We start from the raw sequence: 22551 nt of genomic DNA, 5'->3' as shown, positions 1-22551 counted from the left end.
GCCAAGCAGGGCCAGCATTAGACTTGCTGGGGCCCTAGGGCAGAAACCCAAAACCCCATCGCATGGGGCTGAAGCCGGAGCCTGAGCAATTTAGCTTTGCTATGGTGTAGGCCCTCAGGCAGTTGCCCTGCTTGCTGCACCCTTGCTTTTGTATGCAGAAAACCAGTTGCTGTGGCACAGATGGGCCGTGGAGTTTTTATAGCATGTTGGGGGGAGGGGTCTCAGAAAGAAAAAGGTTGAGAACCCTTGGTATAACTGACATGAGACTTACATAACAGTTTCACTGATTCCATTACACCATCAACAATGGTAAATTATCCTACTTACAAACATCGATTCCAAAGGCATCCCTAAACTAACTTGACATGGTTCATTTTTTTTTTTAAATGTAGGCAAAATTACAAGAACATTTTCTGAATGGTTTTGCACTGTTAAGTGAACACTGTTCTTCTGTTTCCAACATTGCAAGAAGATCATGCTATTAAAATGATCAGTGCCACAAATTAAGTAAATTACAAGTCTAAGAATCTTTTTTCATAATTTCTAATAAGGTCTGAAAGCAACCAGAATTGATTTCACTGCAGACGCTTTACAAAATAAAAGCCTATTATAATGATCATCAGCGAGAATTGATTCTGAAGGAGTTCCACTAGGACTTCAGAGAGACATGGAATGAAGTTGTTTTTTCATAAATGGTAGCTTTTCATTATCACGATGCTGTAGATCTTCTGCCTGGGTTCTCTTGTTCTAAAGAGCCTCAAAGAGCGTAAGAACTAATGATCATAACGCCACACAGTAAAGTCTAAGGGCACAATCCTGCCACTAACTGTGCCTGGGGACAGGTCACCTTGAACTCAGTGCTGCTTGGCACAGGCATGGGGATGAGCTGTATGTAGTCAGTTTCAGGATCAGAGCCTAAAATTGTAGCCCAGTTTCTTGGGTATCAAAGGGACGAATTCAGCCTTGGAGTTTCCAATTGTTGTTACCTTGATAAATTATGCTGCTTAAAAGAAGGGATGTGACAATTTTGCACAAATACTTGAAGAGGGGAAGCAGTTATTAAGAATGATGTAACCAGCAGTACTAGCCTGTGTACTAGTGAAACAAAGTAGCCAATAGAATTGTTTACCAAGAAAATTGTGGAAACAACTTCCCTAGAGTTATTCAGGAGGAGGTTAAATAAAATGCTTGTGGGTTCAAAGTAGAGAACAATAATGCACTAACTGGGGAGCATGCATAAAATGACCCAGAATAACCTTTCCAACTCTAGTGTTTATCATTTTAAATGCAACTGTCCAAGCTACAGTCGTGAACTGTACTCTAGCATAATACTGAATAGAGATGATAAGAAATGGTCATGATGATGTTTAGAAATGTTGTAACACTTACCTATTTCAAAACACTGTGTGATTAAATTAGATACAATATAGCCTTCTCTAAGGGAAAAGCAGATGTTTTGTATCTTTATTGGAAAAGCAATGAAAAATTATTGAAAGTGTGATACTGCAATGTACTTCATAGCGGTAGTCAAGGGTTTGGCGGCTTTTTCTTTTATTGAATGTTAAAGTGTAGTTCTTTAAAAATTGATAAAATGTCCACAAGAGTTCTTTTGACAGACCCATTTGGTTTATACATATAATGGTATAAAGAAGGTAGTGTTGCATGAATTGAAACAGAATGTTGTGACTTACTATGGAATTTGAAGACAGAAGAACATTCTATTGTTTTGCCAGATAGCTATTTTTATGAACATGTAATATGCAAGTAGCTCTGTTTTTTGGTCAGCCCAAGGCTTCTGACTGTAGTATAAAGCTACTTGCATTATGAAGCTAATTCATCATTTGCTAAAAGTATGATGCAACGGGTAGGTGGTGAGGGAGGGGAGATACTCACTGAAGTTTCTGAAGAGCAGGGGTGTTAATGGAGGTTATACTGATGACAGTGGTATATAAGCCACCTGGGGGCATGTCTGGCCAAGGTGAAGTTGTGGACACAGCTTTGCCTATCTCCATATACCAGACAGTGTCCAGCAAGCAGTGCTGGGTGGACTGTATACCATACCTTTCAAAATGGCCTAGCAAGGACTGCCTCTGAGCACACCTCAGTCTCAACTCTCCTGGAAGCATATCTGCTTTTGCCTAGCACGTACATAGTGAGCTCAAGTCTCCTCTGCCTTGCAGCTGGTGGAGTCATTTACATCTATGCAGAGTGAGTGTAAAATGTTACTAAACTAGACTGGCAAATTTGCACTCACTTTTGCACAGGTGTAAATGGATACACAGCATGCAAGGCAAGGCAGCATTAGGCCCAAGACCTCCAAGAACTCCCAATGGAGTGTTGCTCCTCTGCACAGTACAACACCACCTGTAGGATTCTTAATTTGGCCCCCTGTATGCAAGTAAAGTATACAACATGTAGATTGGTGTGGAAAATGCAATGCATGCTTTAATGCACTCAGTACTACCTACATCTTTTTCGATTTTTAATAAAACTAAACGTTCTAAAGTTAGGTTCCTTAATTGTCTTGCCAGCCTGTCAGATAAAGTCATTGCTTTGAACAGGGTCTGATGCTGAACTCCTTTTGCAAGTAAATCTGCTGAAGTCCATTGGCGCTCACCTTGTGCAGGAATTGGAGAAGGTGTTCAGGATCAGGCTGGGCCATTCTAAATTAAAGGGATGTCATAGGGAAATAGTAGTAACCATCTTCCCTTTCAGGTCTGCTGTGAAAATTAAAGTGGAAATGGGATACACTATTAAAGACATTTAACTCACTATGCTGAAGCCCATTTCAATATGTGCCTGATGAGGGAATAAGCCTTGCAAATGAATTACTTTGCTGTTAATTCATGTAAAACCTGCATATCCAGTGAAGTGCTCTTAAATAAATATTTGATAAATGAATAAAACCCGGCACACTAAAACGCCAAAATATGATGACTGCCTGGCCTGATAAGACATAATTACTTCTAATGAAAACACCTGCCAAGTGTAGATATGCAGAGTAGCACCTGATGTTTTCTGCCCACTCCTGTATGCAAGTAGCTGTAAAACCCCGACTACTCACCTATATTGTTACCAGCTTCTCCTTATTGTAGAAAAGGATTCCACTCATGACTATCTGACCCTCCCCCCCCATCTGTTAGGTGGTTGATGATATTCAGCCTATTGTTCCTTTCATGTTAAATTTTTAGGAAAGCACTTTTAAAATGAAAAACTCATGTTTGCTGATTTTGAGACCCCTGAGCATGGGCTCATGGTTAACTTGCCATACCGGTCTGTGCTATTTTGGAATCCCTTAGCCAAAGTCACTGGTAGTCCTGTATTTGATCACTGTCTCCCTAGCTAGGTGTCAGAAGCACACAGCCATCACCATATCTGCTACCCCCTGCTATTGATCATTTAAAGGGTTCATACACATTATCCAGTAAGAAGGTAGGGTGGCACGGTGCATTAGGGCACTAGACTTTCACCTGTCAAGACCTGAGTCTAAAATCTTAGCTAAAGTCACAAATGGGGAGGGCTGTGGCCATCTCAACAGAGTCCTCATTTTTCTAGCTCATTAAAACAACATATATGGCCTGATCTTGAAACTTACTTGAGCATCTGCAACTCTCATTGAAGCCAAAAGGAACTGCAGGTGTTTCACACCTCTCAGGATCCTCCCCATAATAGGGTGTGATTGGCAAAATGTCCTGGCAAGGATTGTTGCAGGTCAGGATTGAAATGCCTTGAAGGACCTGTGTAAGGAATAAGGCCCGGCACCTATCTACACAGGAGCTGGTTTGTGCCAGTGGTTAGAGCAGTGGTTTTCAACCTGTGGTCCACAGTCCCAGCAGGTCCGTAGATTATGTCTAAGGGGTCCGCAAAAGGTGGTTGTTACCGTACAACAGTGGTTTTCAACCTGGGTTTCATGTCCATGACTATGTCTAAGATTTCCAAAGGCGTCTGCACCTCCATTTGAAAATTTTTAGGGGTCCGCAAATGAAAAAAGATTGAAAACCACTGGGATAGAGGATAGCACTGAGAGTGTGTATGTGGGTGCACCTGCAATAAGGAACCTTTTATTAGGGATGAAACAATTGCAAGTAAGGAGGACATGATAAACTTTTCTCAAGGGGGAATGAAATTCACCTCTACATTGAGAGCTAGCTTGGGCCACTAACACTTAAGTGGAACTTAAATGGCACCTAGGCCTTGTTGGCCCTCCACATGAGCTGAATTTTACCCAGGAAGAATAGTGCTGTGCAGAGCAGGAAATCAGAGAACAGTTAAACCAGATTACTCAAGTAAAAAGACAAATTTTACTTTCCGAGATCTGGTGTCTCTCTCTCATTCTGTGGGAGATGCTCAGAGCCAGTGATAGCCCCAGATATATCCTAGGCTGGTTTGCCATTCTTGTTGAAGGTTGTTTGGTCTGTTTAGGTCCCATATTGAGTACATGCTTTTGCCACCCCATAGCTGTAGAGTGGGCAACGTGGGTATTGGGAGAAAATATACATGAATTAGCTGTCTTTTAGTGCAGATGTATTTTCAGTTGTTGTAATACGGTGACTTGAGTATTGATTTCCTAATATATGCTCCCATTTTGAGTTCTGTAGTATTATAGAGTACACATCATTTTCAGTTCAAATTCTCCAGCTGTCTGCCTTTCCTGCCCAATGCAAGGTTTCACCCTGTCATTATGAGAGCTGTAGGTTGGAGACACTTTTCGTTCTTACTCTACATGCCTCTCCCTGCATGCTTTTATTGTCCTTATTTTCTCCTCTTTTGCTTCTCTGAGTAAAACTAATGGAAATGAATGATAGAAAAGCTGCTTAGTAAGAATTAACTGTTTCCTCTCTATTTGTGACTGTCAGTGAGAACTGGCTTCTCAGTCACTGTTTCACTCCACCCTAAAAAATATCTTACGTATTAACTGCTACAAAGATGTAGAGAACACAAACCAGAGGCAGACGCCAATAACTGCTCAGTTCTTTGCAACACCTAGTGTAAACAGCTTCTTCTCAAGAGATCATATGGTACAACCCTGGAGGAATAGCTCCTCAGACTTCAGTGGAGCTGCACCATTTTACACCAGCTGAGAATCTGTCCCTTAAAGTTTCTTGGGCCCAGATCCTCAGTGGTAGTTAGGCATCTCATTGAAATCAATGGGAGTTTAGATGCCTAAATACTGTTAAAGATCTGGGTCATGATGAAGACAGGGACTTATTTCCTAAACTGGGAGATCTAGACATACCAGAGGACACTTGGTCAAACACTCCTTTTCCCAAAATAGCCTCCCATTAGCCCATATTTGAATGTTAAAGGATGTGATCCTGATTATAGAGATCAGCCGAGCAATGGCTTCTCCATAGGTCAGATTGTGCTTCCTTTTTATCTGTTTGTTTCTGAGCTTTCTAACCATATTACTCAATAACGAGAATGGTTATAGCTTGTTTTTGTATGCTCACACACGCAAGCTAGTTGTTTCCAAATGTGCAAGATAACAAGAGATGTTCATATGGGTTGGGGGGAAAGGAAGCATTTACTGGTTTAACTTTTTTAAATCATGTGTTGTTCTTTTGTATTGGACAAAACCGTCATTCAAAAAGAAGATCAATTCTGATTTATTCCTTAAACATTAGCTGACTTATCATTATTTTAGTTTTCGCTTAGGACAAACAGATGTCAGAAAATTAGTTTCAAAGGCTGGTTTGACATCAGACTCAGGGACTATTTCTTACAGCAAAAGGGAATGACGGAAGGAATTGGGGGGAATGATACACAGGATTTCTTATGTAAATTGTCCCATCTAATCCAACCATTTGGTGCAACTTGAAACACAGATCACATTTACCAGAGATTATAAAAAATCACATCCTTTCAAACCAAAAGAGTATAACAACTTCAAAGAGCAGTACCAAAAAACAAACCAAAACAACAACAAAAAACCAACACCAAAGCCATATTTGCATCTTTGTATGGGCAAGCTGACTTGCTCCCTTGATAAAGTGTACCAAGTTAGACAAATGACTGTGCTTCCTAAAGGGTTGTGTATGTTTTTTTTCCTGAAGTGGAGAAAAGCACATTAATATAACTCCTATGTTAATATCCTGCCTGAGGAGGGTCAGGACGTTTGTATGGCAGGTACAGGGTTTCCTTTACACTGTCTTAACTTCTCATTTTACTTTTTTCTCTCTCTCTTTCTCTGTCTCTTTCCTGATTTGGCTGCTTAGGGACAGACAGGTAATGGAGAAGAAATTGAAAGGGAAAATACAGGGAAAATGTAAATGAAAAGAAGTTATTATAACTGTTATAATGAAGTGCCTTTCATTTAAATATAAGAATGTAACGCTGAAATGAACTTGTGATCCTGAAATGCATTTTTAATGAGTTTCCTTTTTATTTTGCTGCTTCAGTGGCATATTTTAAAGACCCTTTGAAAAAAGCCACATTAAAAACCCCACCAAATGCCACAACATGCAAAATTGGATATTGGTTTATTCCAAAACTGCTGATCAGGAAGAGTGGCTCTTCAACACAAAATGTTGCAGTCACTTTATTTAAATGAGTTTGAATTTGCATTGTGATGTGCCATTCTGATTTAGAAAAAAAAAATTAGATTTTCAGATCAAATTGACCCAGCCAGTGAAGCGTTAAGAAACTGGCAGGTTTAGTCTGAAAGCCTCATGTTATATCAAACCTGCAGCCGGTGGAAGTCATAGAGCACCAGTGAGAAAACAACTTTCTCACTGAAATCTTTTTCTTGTTACTGTGTAAGATTTTTGTTCTCACATATTTCTCCTTCTCCTCATAGGGGAACGCCCTTTCCACTGCAGTCAGTGTGGAGCCTCCTTTACTCAGAAAGGCAACCTCCTCCGCCACATAAAGTTGCATTCAGGCGAAAAACCCTTTAAATGTCACTTGTGCAACTATGCCTGCCGACGCAGGGATGCCCTCACGGGCCACCTGAGGACTCATTCTGGTAAGTAACTACATCCAAGCACTTTCTGGACAAAGTTCGCTCACTTCCAGGTCAGGCCAGGAGTTGTGTGCGTGCTCACTGCCGCCATGTCTCCAATGGCTGCTTGGGTCAGGATGCAGGTAGGCTCCCTTCAGGCTTAACCAACTTGTGACGTGAACAAAAAGTGGTTAGCTGCAGTGTTTGAGCAGTAAGGATGCCTCATCAGAAGCTGCTAAACTCTGCTTATTTTAGCAATTCCAAATAATCAGCTTTTCTTTACTTCTTGGCACCAGGCTAGTTGGAAATTCCCACGTTAGAGTCTGATATTTCAACCCTTAGGTGAGCAATCCCTTTCGTGGGACTACTTGCATGAATAAGGGCTGCATGATTCGAGTGAAATGCACCATGGTGCGGAGCCTGCCTAAGGCTTCTGCACCAGTGAAGTCCCACTTAATCCCTCAAAAGAAGGTTTGAGTAATGCATAGGCTTGGTGCTGGCTCTCTAAATATGAGATTAATTTCACCCACTGCGCATAACATATGTTGTGTGCTGCATTCTACTCGTAGAGGTTTCAGGTGGGGGTTGTTATTTCTTAAATAAAAAGACTCTAATATGGAAGCCTGGATAAATATTTTCTAAAATATTCATGCTTGTGCTCATATCTACCTTTTCATTTAACAAGGCTTCTCAATGTTTAAAAAGGTCACAGCATCACTCTCCTTCTGAGAGCAAATCCCAAATGATACCCACACCATTAAAAGTGCCTGCAACCATGCCAGCTGGGGCTGCGATTTTATCAGATTTCACAAGTTAAGCTGGAATTCTCCTGGTCAGTATTTGGATAGGAGGCCTCCACGGGAAACCCCTTGTGCTTCCAGAAGTGATGTAAAAAAGTTAGCATTCAGCCAATAGCCCTGTATGGTGGTAGCAGGCTCTGGAAGTGCCATTTTTTATATGAGGTGAAAACCTGACCACTAAAGATTGCTCTGTTTGTAAGAGATGTTCTCCCAGGTGTCCAAATCAAATTCCCTTTGGATTCTGCCTATATCAGGTCCTAATTCAGGAAACCATTTAAGCACAAGCTTAATATTAAACATGTGCTTAAGCTCCTTGATTTCAGTGGGACTTAAGCATGTGCTTAAATGATATCCTGCATAGGGATTTTTTTCTGAACTGGGAATATAGGCATTCTGCTTATCTAAAATTGCCATTTCAAGGAGATACAGTATTCCTCTTCACTTCCTCTCCAAACAAGTATTGTGTTGTCCTTTATGCTATTTAGCAGCTGTAGCATTCCATCCCAGATATGGGTGAAGTGATTTCTATACAGTTTGAATAAAGTTTTGAGATTCTTTAGGATATGAGACACTATATAAATATGCAATATTATTATGATTAGTAAAGTGACATCATTGTATGCAAATACGTTGATGGTCTCAGTCCAGTTCCTAGCTGACAGTGGTGGTGAGTGAAACTCAAAGTTGAGGTTTTATAACCATCCAAAAGTACAGCTCCTTATCAAAACTAGCCAGTCTTTTTAGTATAAGTCTATAAATTTTGGGCCAGAAATCTCATGTGAACAGTCATTGTTATAAGATTCCCAAGTACTTTCGGCATTTGGTCATGCTAGATATACCACAAACAGAGCCTCTGTCATGATATTTCAGTGCTTCTGCTTCTGGATTCTGCCAGAACCAGGAAAATAAAAATATTTTTTATAAAAATTATCCAGGACTGATTTGAACCTAAAAAAAAAGAATCTATTTGGATTTGGTTCTAGTTTTAAGTATAGGGTTGAGTTGGTTCTCATTGCATCAGACCTGGTTCATCTATCTCTAGTGGACAGTGGTCTACACAAAAACAGTCACCCCAGTTGGCAGTCTCTGTACAGAGAGGACTTGGAGACTGAATTACCTTCTCATCCCTACAGTTCTTCCCTCATCAACCTGAGAATTCTTCCCACATCAAGGATGAGGCACATAAGACAAAGAATGGAGGAAGTCTTGTAGCGCTGCGACCCTTTCTGTGCCAAACCAGCAGCTCCCCAATGCAATACATTCTAAGAGGTGGAGTCCAAGGCCCTGAAATTCCAGAAATTGGGATCCCAGCATCCCAAGATAATTTTCAGCTTATGAACCCAGGATTGTACCATCAAATGTCCTAGAATTTTGCAAAGCCTTTAACTTTAAAGAAATCATTATCAATATGCAAATCTTTATTTTACAAAACCCAGCAAACTGAATACTTAAAGGATGTTTGCAAATATGATGATAACATTTGTCTGAGGTATTTGGTGCCTCTGTGGTTCTCTGATTTTGCTGTTGCATGCCACCACTCACCAAGACAAAATTCTATTTAATATCATACTTTGCCCTCAGATATTTAGACCAGTTCCAAAGCAGAGAAGAAAACCAATCAGGCCCAATGACACACAAAATGTGTGGGGGAACTAAGATTGCCCTAGTTTTGAAGATTTAAGGCCAGATTCCTCGGCTGGTGTAAATCAGGGTAGTTCCATTGATTTCAGTGGAGCTATGCTAGTTTGTACCAGCTGAGGACCTGGTCTTTAAATTAGAGAATATAACTAAATTTTCATTGTTGTTTTGAGAGGCCCCAAATACTCCATTGAGCGTTGGCTGTAGATAGTCACAGCACGAATGATTTCCTGTTGTTATCATTATTATTCTGTCAGATACTTAATTTCACTCATTCGCTAAATTGTGTTTTCTGCAGTTGGCAAACCTCACAAATGTGGATACTGTGGCCGAAGCTATAAACAGCGCAGCTCATTAGAAGAACATAAAGAACGCTGCCACAATTACCTGCAAACCATGAGCCTCTCAGGCAGCTTGTATCCAGGTAGGAGTGAAAAGCAGAAAGGGTAATCCTGGAACCAGTACCCTCCTGTCACTCATTAATTACTAGGGGATGGTCCAGTTGAGCTATCTGGGAAGTGTAACTATCCATTACAGTACCACCACTGAACAGATTTTTGGATATATATTTCCATCTCTGTCTGGGTAGACAGATAATTAGTTGGAACTATTGTTGTACTTAATCAATATTGAGTTTTCTTGTTTTCTTTGCTGCAATCTAAAACAATCAAGCTAAGGTATGAAGGCTAATTTTGGCTTTTACATCTAGAAACAACACCTTCAGGTAACCAGCTACAAGACTTGGAATTCCTTAGCTCACCAGCTGTGCAGGCTAAAGCATAGTTATCCCAACTCATAGGGCTGGAACTTTCCTATTTATTTTGAGTCCTATCGATTACGATACTCAGGGATACAAACTCTTGTTAAAAAGGTAATTCCACTGCCAAGAAGTGATTTAGAGCTAATTTACTGTGAAATGCACACTTTGGTATGGGGTGGGAGAGGTAAGAACCACACACACCCTTACATACCTGCATAGGCTTTCCGGACCTTGTGTCCCAGTGCACAGCAATGAGTAGGCGCTCAATGCCAGCTGCTCCTCCCAGGCCAAGCAGATGACCAGGAAGAGAGAAGAACCTTAGCTCTGCCCCACAATGCGCTAGAGGAGCCAGTCTGGAGAGGGTAGTAATTTGCTGTTAGTAGGCACCAGCAGCAAACACCTACCCACCTGAACCAAAGGGAAAGTAGGGAGGGAATCATGCCTCGCTGCAACACGATTTTTTCCTTTGGGCCTGTGCACCAACATCTGATCCCAGGTCTGGGGCATGTGGCAGAGCCACAATCTGTTCCTTAGAGAACACAGAATCTAAACCTGTGCCTAAAATTGAGCAGGTCTTGCTAATTAGATGTGTGAGACTGATCACAAGAGGTAGTCGTACCAGATGTGTTTATAGGCATTAGTTCAGGTAGAGAACAGAGTATCAATGTGCTGTGGAATTTAAGGTTACAGTCCATCTGATAAACTGCATTTCTTGCCTACCTTTTTGATCCTGTAAGTATATATTATTCAGTTTGTCAAATGACAAAATGGTACTTTATCTCTGACCTATTTGCAATGATGCCTTATTTAACATTGTATATCTGAACAGCACTTGAATATGTTTTTACACGTTACAAGATAATGTAAAGTATATGCACATAATGATAATACTGAATGCAGCTGAGATTCTTCTTTCCAACAGCATGTTAGAGCAGCACTCCTTCTAATTTTGTTGAGGGATTGGAGAATGTATAAATAGGAGGAAAGCTGGAGCTAATGTACTCAGAGCCATGATATTTAATTCCGTAACAGGGTGATAGGATGTAGAAGCAAATAGTCTGTCTGGGGTTAGAATTTCCAGTGCCTGGCATAAAGGTTTGATACGTCTGTGGGCAAAACAAAACAACAATTTGTGTTAGCTTTTCAGTTACTTGCTGAAAATAAAATATTAGTAAAGAAAAATATGCAGATGAAGCTGAAATCAGTAACCAGAAACTTTAATAAGAAATAACTCTCAAATGTATGGGACTGTGCTTATTATAAACCCTGACACAAAAAGCTTAGATGTTCACAGCAGTTTAGGGTTGTGCAGCTCATTATTTAATATTTGAATCAGATTGAAAGTTGGCATATTCAGAAGTGGTTTTTAAGAAACATTGCTTTCTTGCATACACAAAGAGTATCAGCCAGATCCCTATTATATCTAATATGACTTTGATTTTAGAAACTGGGAGTAAAATCTAAACATTGTATTTTGCCACAGATCCTACTTTTTAACAAAAATGGGTATTATTTCTCAGGTAATAAACCAGTTTTTCATTTAAAAATCCTTTGTTGAAAGTGATCCTGGTATTTTAAATTACATACAATGCTCCCTAACTCATCACAAACACAGTTTGACTTCAAATGCCATTTTTCAATTTTAAAAACATTATATCTGTAAAGAGGTAAATATGCAACAAAGCAGTTCGGAATGAGACCTGGTCCTTTTGGTATTTAAAAATATTTTTAAAGGCATGCTTTTTATACTTAGAAAAGTAAGTCAGTCTTATATGCAAGAACTACTGTTCATTCAACTTTTCAGTATGTATTATGGAGCTATTACTATGATAATAAAGTCCCACTGATTGCTGTATTAATAGAATCATAGAGCTGAGGGGTAGGGTCATCCGGTCCATCTCCCTGTTACTGCAGGATTATTTTCCACAGCATATTTTCTAGTATTTTGTCTACTCTAATTGAAAAAGTCCTAAGCAATTGATTTCTACCACTTCCTTTAGGGGCCTGATACCTCTCATTGGGAAACGTACCTAATATGGGCAGAACCAAGGAGGAGGGTGAAGGGGAACAACATATTTTCTTTCATTTTGTCTTTGAATTTGAAGGAGATTTGGAAAGGAAATCCAGGCCCCACTGAAATCAATGGCAAAGTGCCAAACAACTTCAGTAGGGCTAGAATTTCACCTTAGTGTCTGATGCTGCTTCCACAGACATAAGTGGGAGTTTTGCTATTGATTTCAGTAGGAACGCATGAGACCCTCCAAGTACTATAGAGAATATCAGAAAAGACAAACTATGAAAACTTATAGACTGAGCTTTACTGTTGTGGTTTAGTGTATTATCAGAATCAATCAATAGAGCTATGGCATAGTACAGCCACAAAGATACACAGGTAGATGGTGTAGGCATATACAGATATCAATGTTTTTTGTTCCCACAAAAAAATTCAGTGAAAGCACAAAAACAGAAACAATTTTCAGTTTTTGGCAATGAAAACCCCCAAAAATTCAGGTTTGCCACCAATTATTGGGGGGTGTGGTAGGGTGGGCATAGGTTTCAGTTTCCAAAAACTGGAAAATACTAGTTTGGGCCTAAATTTTTATTTTTTGCTTGCTATTTTTCATCCTCTCCCCCTCCAAAAAAAAAAAAAAAAAAAATCATGGGCTAACCCTCCTTTAATTCTTTGGAAATGTTATTGTGCTACCTTCTTGGATGCCATGGGGAAATGTGTTTGTGTTTGCATTTTGGTGTCAATGTGGGAACTGCTACTTGTCATTATGTCCTTTAGAAACAGTGACTTTTTATTGCTTTGGGCCTTTACCATAGAATTTTACCCTTTTGTGACTTCTAAATTGGATTGTTGTAACATACACTCCAAAGGGCTATTCTTGGAAAACATCTGGAAGTGTTAGCTTATACCAAATGCAGAAGCTTGCCTCCTTAATGGGTGCATTGTAATGAGCATACAACACCAGTGCCCGGTACTGACTGACTATGCCCACACCTTGAATAGCATCTGGAAGTGATCAGTCTTTAAAATCTTAAATGGTCTGGGGCCCAGTCATTTCAGCGAGCACTTAACCACTGTAGTATGTCATCCTGCAGCCGTGGTTAAGATCTGCTAGATTGCTCCTGCTATTGGTTCCTAGAGTTGTCTTCCATGGGGGCACTCTTCTCTGAGGGCATTTAACGGCTCCTTCTATTGATCCACCCCACCTGAGTCTGTCAACTTCAGGGCATGATGTAGCCAACCCTATTCTATCAGGCTGCCATTTAAATGACATATTGCTAACATTAGAGAGACAAGGTGGGTGAGGTGATATCTTTTATTGGACCCATTTCTGTGGGTGCAAGAGACAAGCTTTCGAGCTTACACAAACCTGAAGAAGAGTCGAATTGGTCCAATAAAAGACATTACCTCATCCATCTTGTCTCTCTCGCATATCCTGTGACCAATATAGCTACAGCAACACTGTATACATATTACTAGCATGGGTCCATTGGGTTTGCTTATTCTGTTCATGTAGGCAACAGATATGGTTACTTTGACTAGTGTGAGGTGTCGAGTTACCACAGCAGTAGATACCATGTAAACATCTATCAATAAGTGAGCACACCTACTGAGAAGATAACATGTCACCAGCAGACATAGAATATAAAAGACAGCTTGCTGAATCAAGCTTTTTTACTTGATGATCAGATATCAAGTCACAATCTTGCTTAAAATATTCATCTCCTGGCAAAAGATTAAAAAAAAAAAAATCCAACGTTACACACACTTGATAAAAGAAAAGGAGGACTTGTGGCACCTTAGAGACTAACCAATTTATTTGAGCATGAGCTTTCGTGAGCTACAGCTCACTTCATCGGATGCAACTTGATAGATCACCTTTTCTTCAGCCATTGGATGCTCAGAATAGATATAGTTTACCATCCTAGAGCTCTTGTTGTGCCAGTTCAGTCTCATACCCCTTCAGCTTCCACCGGCAATTGCTACAAAGTGACATAACAGGAACCTTTTCCCTAGTGGCTCATAGCTAAGAATCTCTTTGCTGGGCTTCCTTTCTAAACCTAAAACTTCTTAGCAGCAGCAGGAAGTCAGAAAACAGTCTGAGTGCAGAAGGTCAATGCTCTATGATAAATATATGTTCAGCCACTGGACTAGCTAAAATTGGATTTTAATGACTAACACTGTATCAGGGAAGTAGAGTAATAGTGAACTGTCAGAGAAGTTGTTTTCTACGTAAATTATAAATACATTCTTCTATATGAAGTGATAGCCATGCCCCATTTCTGTTGAAGCGACGCTTATTGTGCTGGGCTTTTCTGTCACTGAAAGGTAGTGGGGGGTGGGGAGGGTAAGAGGGGGAGTGCTTTATATCAAAAGTAATATTAAAGATCTTAGGGCCTGATTCTCCATTTTCCTGCACCATGTGTAATTGTTCAGACCATTGCAAGGTGGGTGTAAAACCAAATCAGAGTGATCATGTTAGACATCCATTTTGCACCAGTGTAAATATTAAATGTGTAAATTGTGTAGTGTAAATAACTAGACAGGGCACAGAGCAATTCAAGCCCCATAAGCTGTAGCTGTACTTTGCAATCTGTTATCTCTACATCCTATTTGAGGGGAAGATGAGAACTGATATAATTTAGTCAGCTTAAGGGACAATGATACAAACAGTCAGAGTCAACCTGCGCCTGTCAGGTAAGATCCTGGTTTTAGTTGGTTGCATGCTAATGGAAAAGTCTGACTAACACGATACAAAGATGGTAGTTCCATTAAAATGGAGCATGCATGCCTAACCCTCTGATGTCATTTGATTTCAGTCATAAAAGAGGAAACTAACCAGAGTGAAATGGCTGAAGACTTGTGCAAGATAGGGTCAGAGAGATCCCTCGTGCTGGATAGACTAGCAAGTAACGTCGCCAAACGTAAGAGCTCTATGCCTCAGAAATTTGTTGGTAAGAGTTAAACGTTTGCTGTCTCCTAAAAAAGCCTTATAGGGTTTTCAGTCTTGCATCATGATTTTCATTTGTTATCATTAAATTAACAATATATAAATATATAGCATTCGCTAGACGGATGCATTACAAAAGGATGCTTTCTGCAGCTTAACTTTCCATTTTACAGCTTTTGTGGGGGGTTCAGTATTCTTGCCTTTTCCACTGTTGATGCCCCAGGTTTTCTATATGATCATCCTGGGAATCGAGGCTCCTACTCAGGAAAGCACTTAAGCAGATGCTTAAGGCTACGTTTTGTTAACTTCCCCCATCAGGGGCAGACCCTGTGTTTTGACACATGTGTAAGCATGTGTGTGTAAGTGAGGTTGGGCTGAACATAAGAGGTTAATACTCTTTCAGAAAGGTTGTACACTGGTTTACTTCATTTCTTTGGTCAAGTATAATTTATAAACCTAGAAATATGTGCCCAGCTGATGAGAATAGTAAAAGAAAAACCAAGATCAATTTATACTTCTACACGTACATACTATAAGCAACAAAAACTTCCATAACCTGCTTCCTTATTTTACTAATAGACATTTTCTTGACTCAGTGACTTGACTAGGAGGTGGTGTCCATTTTCTTCTTCCAGTTGGTATTCAGTGTGCAGAGCAGTAGCTTGTAGCAAATCAATCAAAGGAAATTGAATACAATGAGAGAGATTACAATAATGTTTAGGTTTAGTTTTAAACCTCAAAAGCATGGAAACTCAAAGGAAAGCCTGAGCGCACTTCTACAGAGAGGCAGACAGAATATTCAGACTTCTCCTAGTTTTATATCACTTGCTTCAGGAGAGGAGTAAAGCCTGTGGGAAGGACTATATTGTAAGAAGGGTTTTGAAGAAAAGGTGGAAACATGACAGACCAGGTAAGGGAGGGAGATTCCAGAATGTAGGAAGCCACATGGAAGGCTGTTTGATACTAAGAGTGGGAAAACACAAGGGAACAGTAACTCATGTGGCATGGATGGAGCAAAGGGGGAGTGAAGTGTGCCACAGAAAGAGACAAACAGGAAATAGTAGGGATCCAAGTTGCGTATGCCTTTTAAGAGAAGAAGCAGCAGCCCAAACTTCATGGCATGGGTGACAGGAAGCCAGTGGAAGGATTTGAAGCAGGGAAGAACACCGGTAGAACAGTAGGCATTCTGTTTTTCAGGGGTTAAATTTGAGCTGTGAGCAGGACATCCAGGAAGAGAGCCAGAAGTACAAGTATGAATAGAGTGGGTTTAAGTGAGAGGAGAAGAGGCACAACAGAAAACACTGGATGAGATTGTAAAGGGAGAAGAAGATAGGACCAACTCAGAATGCTGAGAGACCTCGGTAAAGAGAGGAGGAAAGAAGCACCACCAAAGAAGATACTGCAGAAGTAGTCTGAGAGGTAGGAAAGGAAGTCTCTGCTATCTAGGGCAGAGAGAATATTTAGGAAGAGGGCATGATCAACCATATCTGAAATGGGAGAGAGCTGAGAATTATGGAGATGGAGAAGAACCTTTTTGATTTGTCCAGGAAGACGTCATTGGGCCATTTCAGCGGAATGGAGGTAGCCCAGTTGAAGGTGATCAAGGAGTGAGTTAACATAGAAGAAGTTAAGGCTACAAGGGTAGAAAACACATTTGAGAATTTTGAAAGAGGAGTGTGATAGATGGAGAAGGAGATGGGCTCAAGGGAGGGATGTTTGAGGCTATGGGAAATAATAGCATGTTTGAAATCAGAGAGGTGTGAGCCAGAGAGGAGAAAAACCGAGAAGAAGGAAGGGAGATTGTATAAGGGAGGAAGCAAGGGAAGTCAGGAGTTGGAGAGAACAAGGTCAAGAGAGCAGATTGAGGGACTGGTGGAAGAGAGTAAGAGACACATGTCTGAGTCAGAAACGGGTAAGGGAGGAGAGAATATATTGTAGGAGAGGGGAGGAGGAATCTCATACCAGAGTATGTCATTGTGTCAGAAGATAGAATAGTAGGTTTAAAGAGACAGTCAAACACAGGGAAAAGAAGGTAATGATGTAAGGAGCAGGACTTAATCAGGGCAGGAAATGTAGCTGCTTACCCACTGAGACGGCAGAATTGAAGATGACGACAAAATTGTAGTAGAGGTAAATACTGAAAATGTGGTAAAGAACCCCAAAGAACTGAGTTAAAGAACCCCAAATTGTTTGATGATTAAGGACCAGATTCAACTACTGGAGTAAGTTGATGCAATTCTTCTGAAGGCTCTGGACAGAATTTATCTCAGACTTTTTGTATAAGGAAAAAGTATCAGCTGTGAAGACACCAGGAAGACCAGAGAAATTAATTTGTTTTAGAAAACAATTTTTAATAAACATGAATAAGTAACCTATTTAGAGAGGTTGGGCATGGACTATTTTTTTGTTCTCCATTGTTTGTCACTCTCATACTAACAAACAATAAAGAAAGCCAGGCAAATGAGAGACATGGGTAAGGCAGGTTTCAGAGTAACAGCCGTGTTAGTCTGTATTCGCAAAAAGAAAAGGAGTACTTGTGGCACCTTAGAGACTAACCAATTTTTCTGTACCCGTTTTTTCATGCAGTTGATAGATTTCCACTCCATACGGCTAAATGCAGTGCCTTGCATAATGACAGGTTTCAGAGTAACAGCCGTGTTAGTCTGTATTCGCAAAAAGAAAAGGAGTACTTGTGGCACCTTAGAGACTAACCAATCCTTTTCTTTTTGCGAATACAGGCTAACACGGCTGTTACTCTGAAACCTGTCATTATGCAAGGCACTGCATTTAGCCGTATGGAGTGGAAATCTATCAACTGCATGAAAAAACTTGTACAGAAAAATTGGTTAGTCTCTAAGGTGCCACAAGTACTCCTTTTTTTTATGGGTAAGGCAGTTTCCTGTCATTTATTCAGTGTGTGGTGTAAGAAGACACCATAATGACAGACAATATTTATGAAGATCTGCTGTCAAAAAAAAAAAGGCCTCTTTGGACAAAGAGACTCATCAGAGACCCCCAAATCCCCTCCTCCTTTCCCCAGTGCTCACCCCACTTAATATGAAGTACATTACCAGTTGTTCAAACTCCAAATCTGGTCTCCTTGTCCAAAGTCCATTTTGGTAACAAGAAAATGGACATTGAACTAAAGAATTAACTAAGAATACACCAGACACTGAACCAATTTCCAGCCCTCCCCCAATTCTTTAACATAACATCATTTAACCAGCGACTAATTTAAAAGACACTGGTCCTGATTCTCCCCACTTACACTGACTTTAAATCAGTGCATCACTATTGATCTCACTGGTGTCACTCGTCATTTAGACAGAATTAAATGAGAGGAGAAGCAAGCCCAGAAGCACCACTGGTTACAAATGCCAGAGGAGGCACAGGTTTCCTCAGCCACGCTAGTCAAGTATAAGCCTCAGGGGTGGTTAACAAGGTAGGAAAAATAAGGCACTGTTGCAAAGAAGAATACAACAATATTAGAGCTAAGCTAAGGTGCAGTCAGTCCCAAACTCGAGAGAGAAAGAACAGTAAGTTTCTCGAGGTGGATCCTGGTACTTTATAAAGCTGAGTTCGTTCACCAATTTAAATTAGGTGCAAAATTATTTGACAGAAATATTGCCCTTGCAGCACTTGTGTACAGCACCTTGCTTTGCAAATAGGAACAGACCCCAGGACTGAGAGCCAAACTGGACTCAGTTTGGACTCTAAACTGGGGTTGGAGAGGGACTGGTAACAGTTCAGGCTGAAATATGCCTGATATGTTACCACATCAACCAGAAAAAAAAAAAAAAAGCAGCCTATCCGAGCTAAAGAGTATCAGCTATCTGTTGGCTCTTGCTCCAGGTAGCCAAATGCTCTGAAACCCTGCACAGTTTCTGAAGATCTTCACACCACTAGCAGTTTACCTTACTTATTCTCTGATAACCATAAAAATAGGTGATTGTTTTTAATGAGCACTCATGTTATCTGCACTGCCCATATGTAAAAATGATACCTGCCTGCCTTCAGCTTGTGTGCATTTGAAATGGTCTTGCTCTGTGACAGATTTTTTCCTTACATGGAGCTATTGATTATATTGGTCAGCTATAGGCTAGTTATGGTACATAATCATAAAGCAAATATTAACCAATAAAGAACACCTAAACTTGTGCCCTCTGGATGCCCAGTGTATGACATATAATAACAAAGAAAGCCCGGGTTTTAAGGATGTACCATACATATATGCTTTAACTTTGTAGTTTTCTGAATCAAGGGTATAAATTCATATTAAAAAACGTGGTAAGCATTTCACACCTTGCCCATGCATTTTCCACAGAGTCCATTTTGAATCTCCAGTCTTTAGCTCTTTGCATTTCAAAACTATGGGATTAGAAATGGTGCATCTAATCAAAATCATGGCATTAGTGGGGAGGAGCAAACACTAGCTCTAGGAGTGGGAGGCAGACACTGGTGGGAAAAGCAGCCCAAAAAGCACAGGGTCAGGTGTGGTTGGAGCCAAATTAGGAGCTGTGTATGCCATGCCTTCTTATTGGAAATTTACTCAGGAGTTAATATAGCTCCAAGAAGTGCTAGCTCGAGGGCTGGTCAGAAAACAAACAAAAAAAAACATTTTGCAAAAAAAGTTGAGCTTTTGACATTTGTTTTCATTTTCCATTGGAACAAAACCTAAAATTTTTAGAAACGTTTCACAAAAAAATGAAAGCGAGTCCCACAGCTTCCAATTAACCAACAGCTCACTGGTTAGAGCACTCGCCTGGGGATGAGGAAAGACTGCTTGATGCAGAGCAGGGATTTGGACCTGGGGTCTCCCACATTTCAGCTGAATAAGAGCCTCCCAGGAGGAGAGAAAAATTCTATCCCGGACCTGAGAAAGTTTAGTCAAAAGAGCAAAGATTCCGCAAAAAGTTCTAGTTTTGACTAATCAGCATTTTTCTACGAAAAGACGTTTTCTCAAAAAATTCCTGACCAGCTCTAGTTGGCTCCCATTCTGTGCCTGCTACCTCCCCTGCTATGGAGCGAGACTAGAGCACAGCAGGGAGGAGCCAGGTTTCCAGAGAAGATGGAGGCTCAGGAAGTGCCTGGTGGGCAGCAGGACTTTCTGCACTATAGGCCTGTTTTTTGCAGGATTTCAAGCAAGTGATTTCCAGGCAGCACTCTTGGCCCTTCGTGGAGTTTGGAAATCCCTCCAATCTGAGAGGGCAATTCTGTCCAGTTCATCCTGTGGAATTTCCAGCAGACTTCCCCTCTGCTCCTTGGAGGCTCTTCTACAGGAAGGAACAATTGGGCCACACTCTAGGCAATCTTCTACATGCTGCAGACTAATGGGAAAGTTATAAGTATAGCCCAGGGCAGTATTAACTTTGAAGGGAGCCCCTCTGTATTTTGAGGAGGAGTGACAGCAGCAGTGACTGGTATGAGGGAAGCAGGACCTCACCTCCACTGGATCCCCTGAGATCTGTCAGACCCACGTTGCTCACAGTTCCACAGAGAAATTATTTAACCATAGGACAGTGGTTTTCAAACTTTTTTCTGGTGACCCAGTTGAAGAAAATTGTTAATGCCTGTGACCCCACGGAGCTGGGGATGAGGGGTTTGTGGTGTGAGAGGGGCTCAGGGGTGGGGCAGAGGGTTGAGGTGCGGGGGGTGAGGGCTGCGGAGTGGGGCCAGGAATGAGTGGGTCAGGGTGTGGGCGGGGCTCGGGGTGCAGGAGGCAGTCAGGGCTCTGGGCCGAGGGGTTTGGGGTGCATGAGGGGACTCTGGGTTTGGGGGGGCTCAGGGCTGGGGCAGGCGGTTGGGGTATGGGAGGGGGGGGTCAAAGCTCTGAGCTGGGGATGAGGGGCTTGGGGTTCAGGAAGGGGCTCTGGGTTGGGGGGGGCTCAGGGCTGGGGCAGGGGATTGGGGCATGGGTTTACCTCGGGCAGCTCCCGGTCAGTGGCACAGTGGGGGTGCTAAGACAGGCTTCCTGTCTGTCCTGGCACCACAGACCGTGCTGTGCCCTGGCAGTGGCCATCAGCAGGTCCAGCTCCTCGGCGGAGATGCACAAGTTGCTCCGTGCGTCTCTCGCCCGCAGGCACTGAACCCCCTCCCCCTCCCAGCTCCCATTGGTGGGTTTCTGGCTAATGGGAATGCAGAGTCAGTGCTCGGGGCAGAGGCAACACGCAGAGCCCCGGCACCCCCCCACCTAGGAGCCGGACCTGCTGCTGGCCACTTCCAGGGTGCAGTGCGGCATCAGAACAGGTAGGAACTAGCCTGCCTTAGCCAGGCAGCACCGCCCACGGGACTTTTAAGGGTCCAGTCGGCGGTGCTGATCAGAGACGCCATGACCCAGTGCCTTCCATTCCACAACCCTGTACTGGGTCATGGCCCGCAGTTTGAAAACTACCACCATATGGGGTGGGGTACACTATCCGGGACCTAAAGGAGGAGCAAACCTCCTTCATGGGACTGGTAATATTGCAGATGTATTACAAATACTGCATGAGAGACTTTTTTGTCATTCAAAGCTACCTGTTAGTGAAGTTCAGTATCATAAGTGATAGTGTAGTGTAGTACACAGATATACTTTAAATCAGCAGCTGCATTTTTAAATAATTTCTCTAATTCCCAGGCTTTACTTTTTATTTTTAACTTGTTTCTCTATAGACAAGATTTTCGAAAGTGATTACTGATAATAGACACTTCAATTTTTGGGTGCCCAATTTGAGGCACCTTACAGGGGCCTGACTTCTAAAAGTGAGGCACACCCCCTTTTTAGTCATTAGAAGTTGGACACACAGTAACTTTTGGAAATCTTAGTTTATATACTTGGAAACTGCTCCTTATATTTTTTTTCTTTGCTGATAGATGTGAAGTTGTAATTTTTTCAGTGGACTCTATTGCACGTGTAAGGTCACACCTAGATTTGGTTGGCAAAATGGACTGTTTAGACAGCTCAAAAGAAGTCTCACTCCATGCAGAATGGTAATTTTCAGTTCAATGGCATTATTTATTTGAGAAACATTGCCTTATGTTGCTCCTGCCACTGCTTTTCACTACAGAAAACTTATGGACATGTGAACCTTCTTTTCAGAACTAGCGTCTAGCCTATGGTTGGTCCAAAAAAATTCATTTGAAGTGTTTGATGGAAAATTGACTTTGATTAAATGAATTTGTGAAAAGTGTTTGCTTTCCACAGAAGGTTTTGATTTTTTGCCAACAAGCTGAATGAAAAACAAAAACATTTCATTTTTCCAACCAAACAAAAACCAAAATATTTCTGACAGGCTCCCATTCTCTTCTATGGGCCAGGATCCTTTGACAGACTTTATCTCCCATGATGCACAGTGGCCATGTAACTGCCATGATATAGCACCTCCATGCACCAACAGGGAGGTCATGGCATACCAGAGTCCAACCAAGGAGCCCAGCCTGTAGAGAAGAATGGGAAGTTAAGGCAGTTCAACC

The 22551-nt window shown here is 41.3% G+C and overlaps 1 protein-coding gene across 9 annotated transcripts in view; it reads left to right on the top strand.

The window, feature by feature from the left end:
- Window positions 1-22551, top strand: part of IKZF1 (IKAROS family zinc finger 1) — a 94065-nt gene that overhangs the window by 66734 nt on the left and 4780 nt on the right. For 3 of the 9 annotated variants that reach the window (XM_048839245.2, XM_048839247.2, XM_048839251.2), the window contains 3 exons: window positions 6797-6964; window positions 9677-9802; window positions 14969-15073. In XM_048839245.2, coding sequence (XP_048695202.1) covers window positions 6797-6964; window positions 9677-9802; window positions 14969-15073 — 399 coding nt within the window. Of the gene's footprint in view, window positions 1-6796; window positions 6965-9676; window positions 9803-14968; window positions 15104-22551 lie in introns of all 9 variants that reach the window. The other 6 variants (XM_048839243.2, XM_048839246.2, XM_048839250.2 and 3 more) reach the window with 2 other exon arrangements.

This window comes from Caretta caretta, chromosome 2 (genome assembly GCF_965140235.1).
Source record: "Caretta caretta isolate rCarCar2 chromosome 2, rCarCar1.hap1, whole genome shotgun sequence".
Taxonomy (NCBI): domain Eukaryota; kingdom Metazoa; phylum Chordata; order Testudines; family Cheloniidae; genus Caretta; species Caretta caretta.
This window is presented reverse-complemented; position numbering and strand designations above follow the sequence as displayed.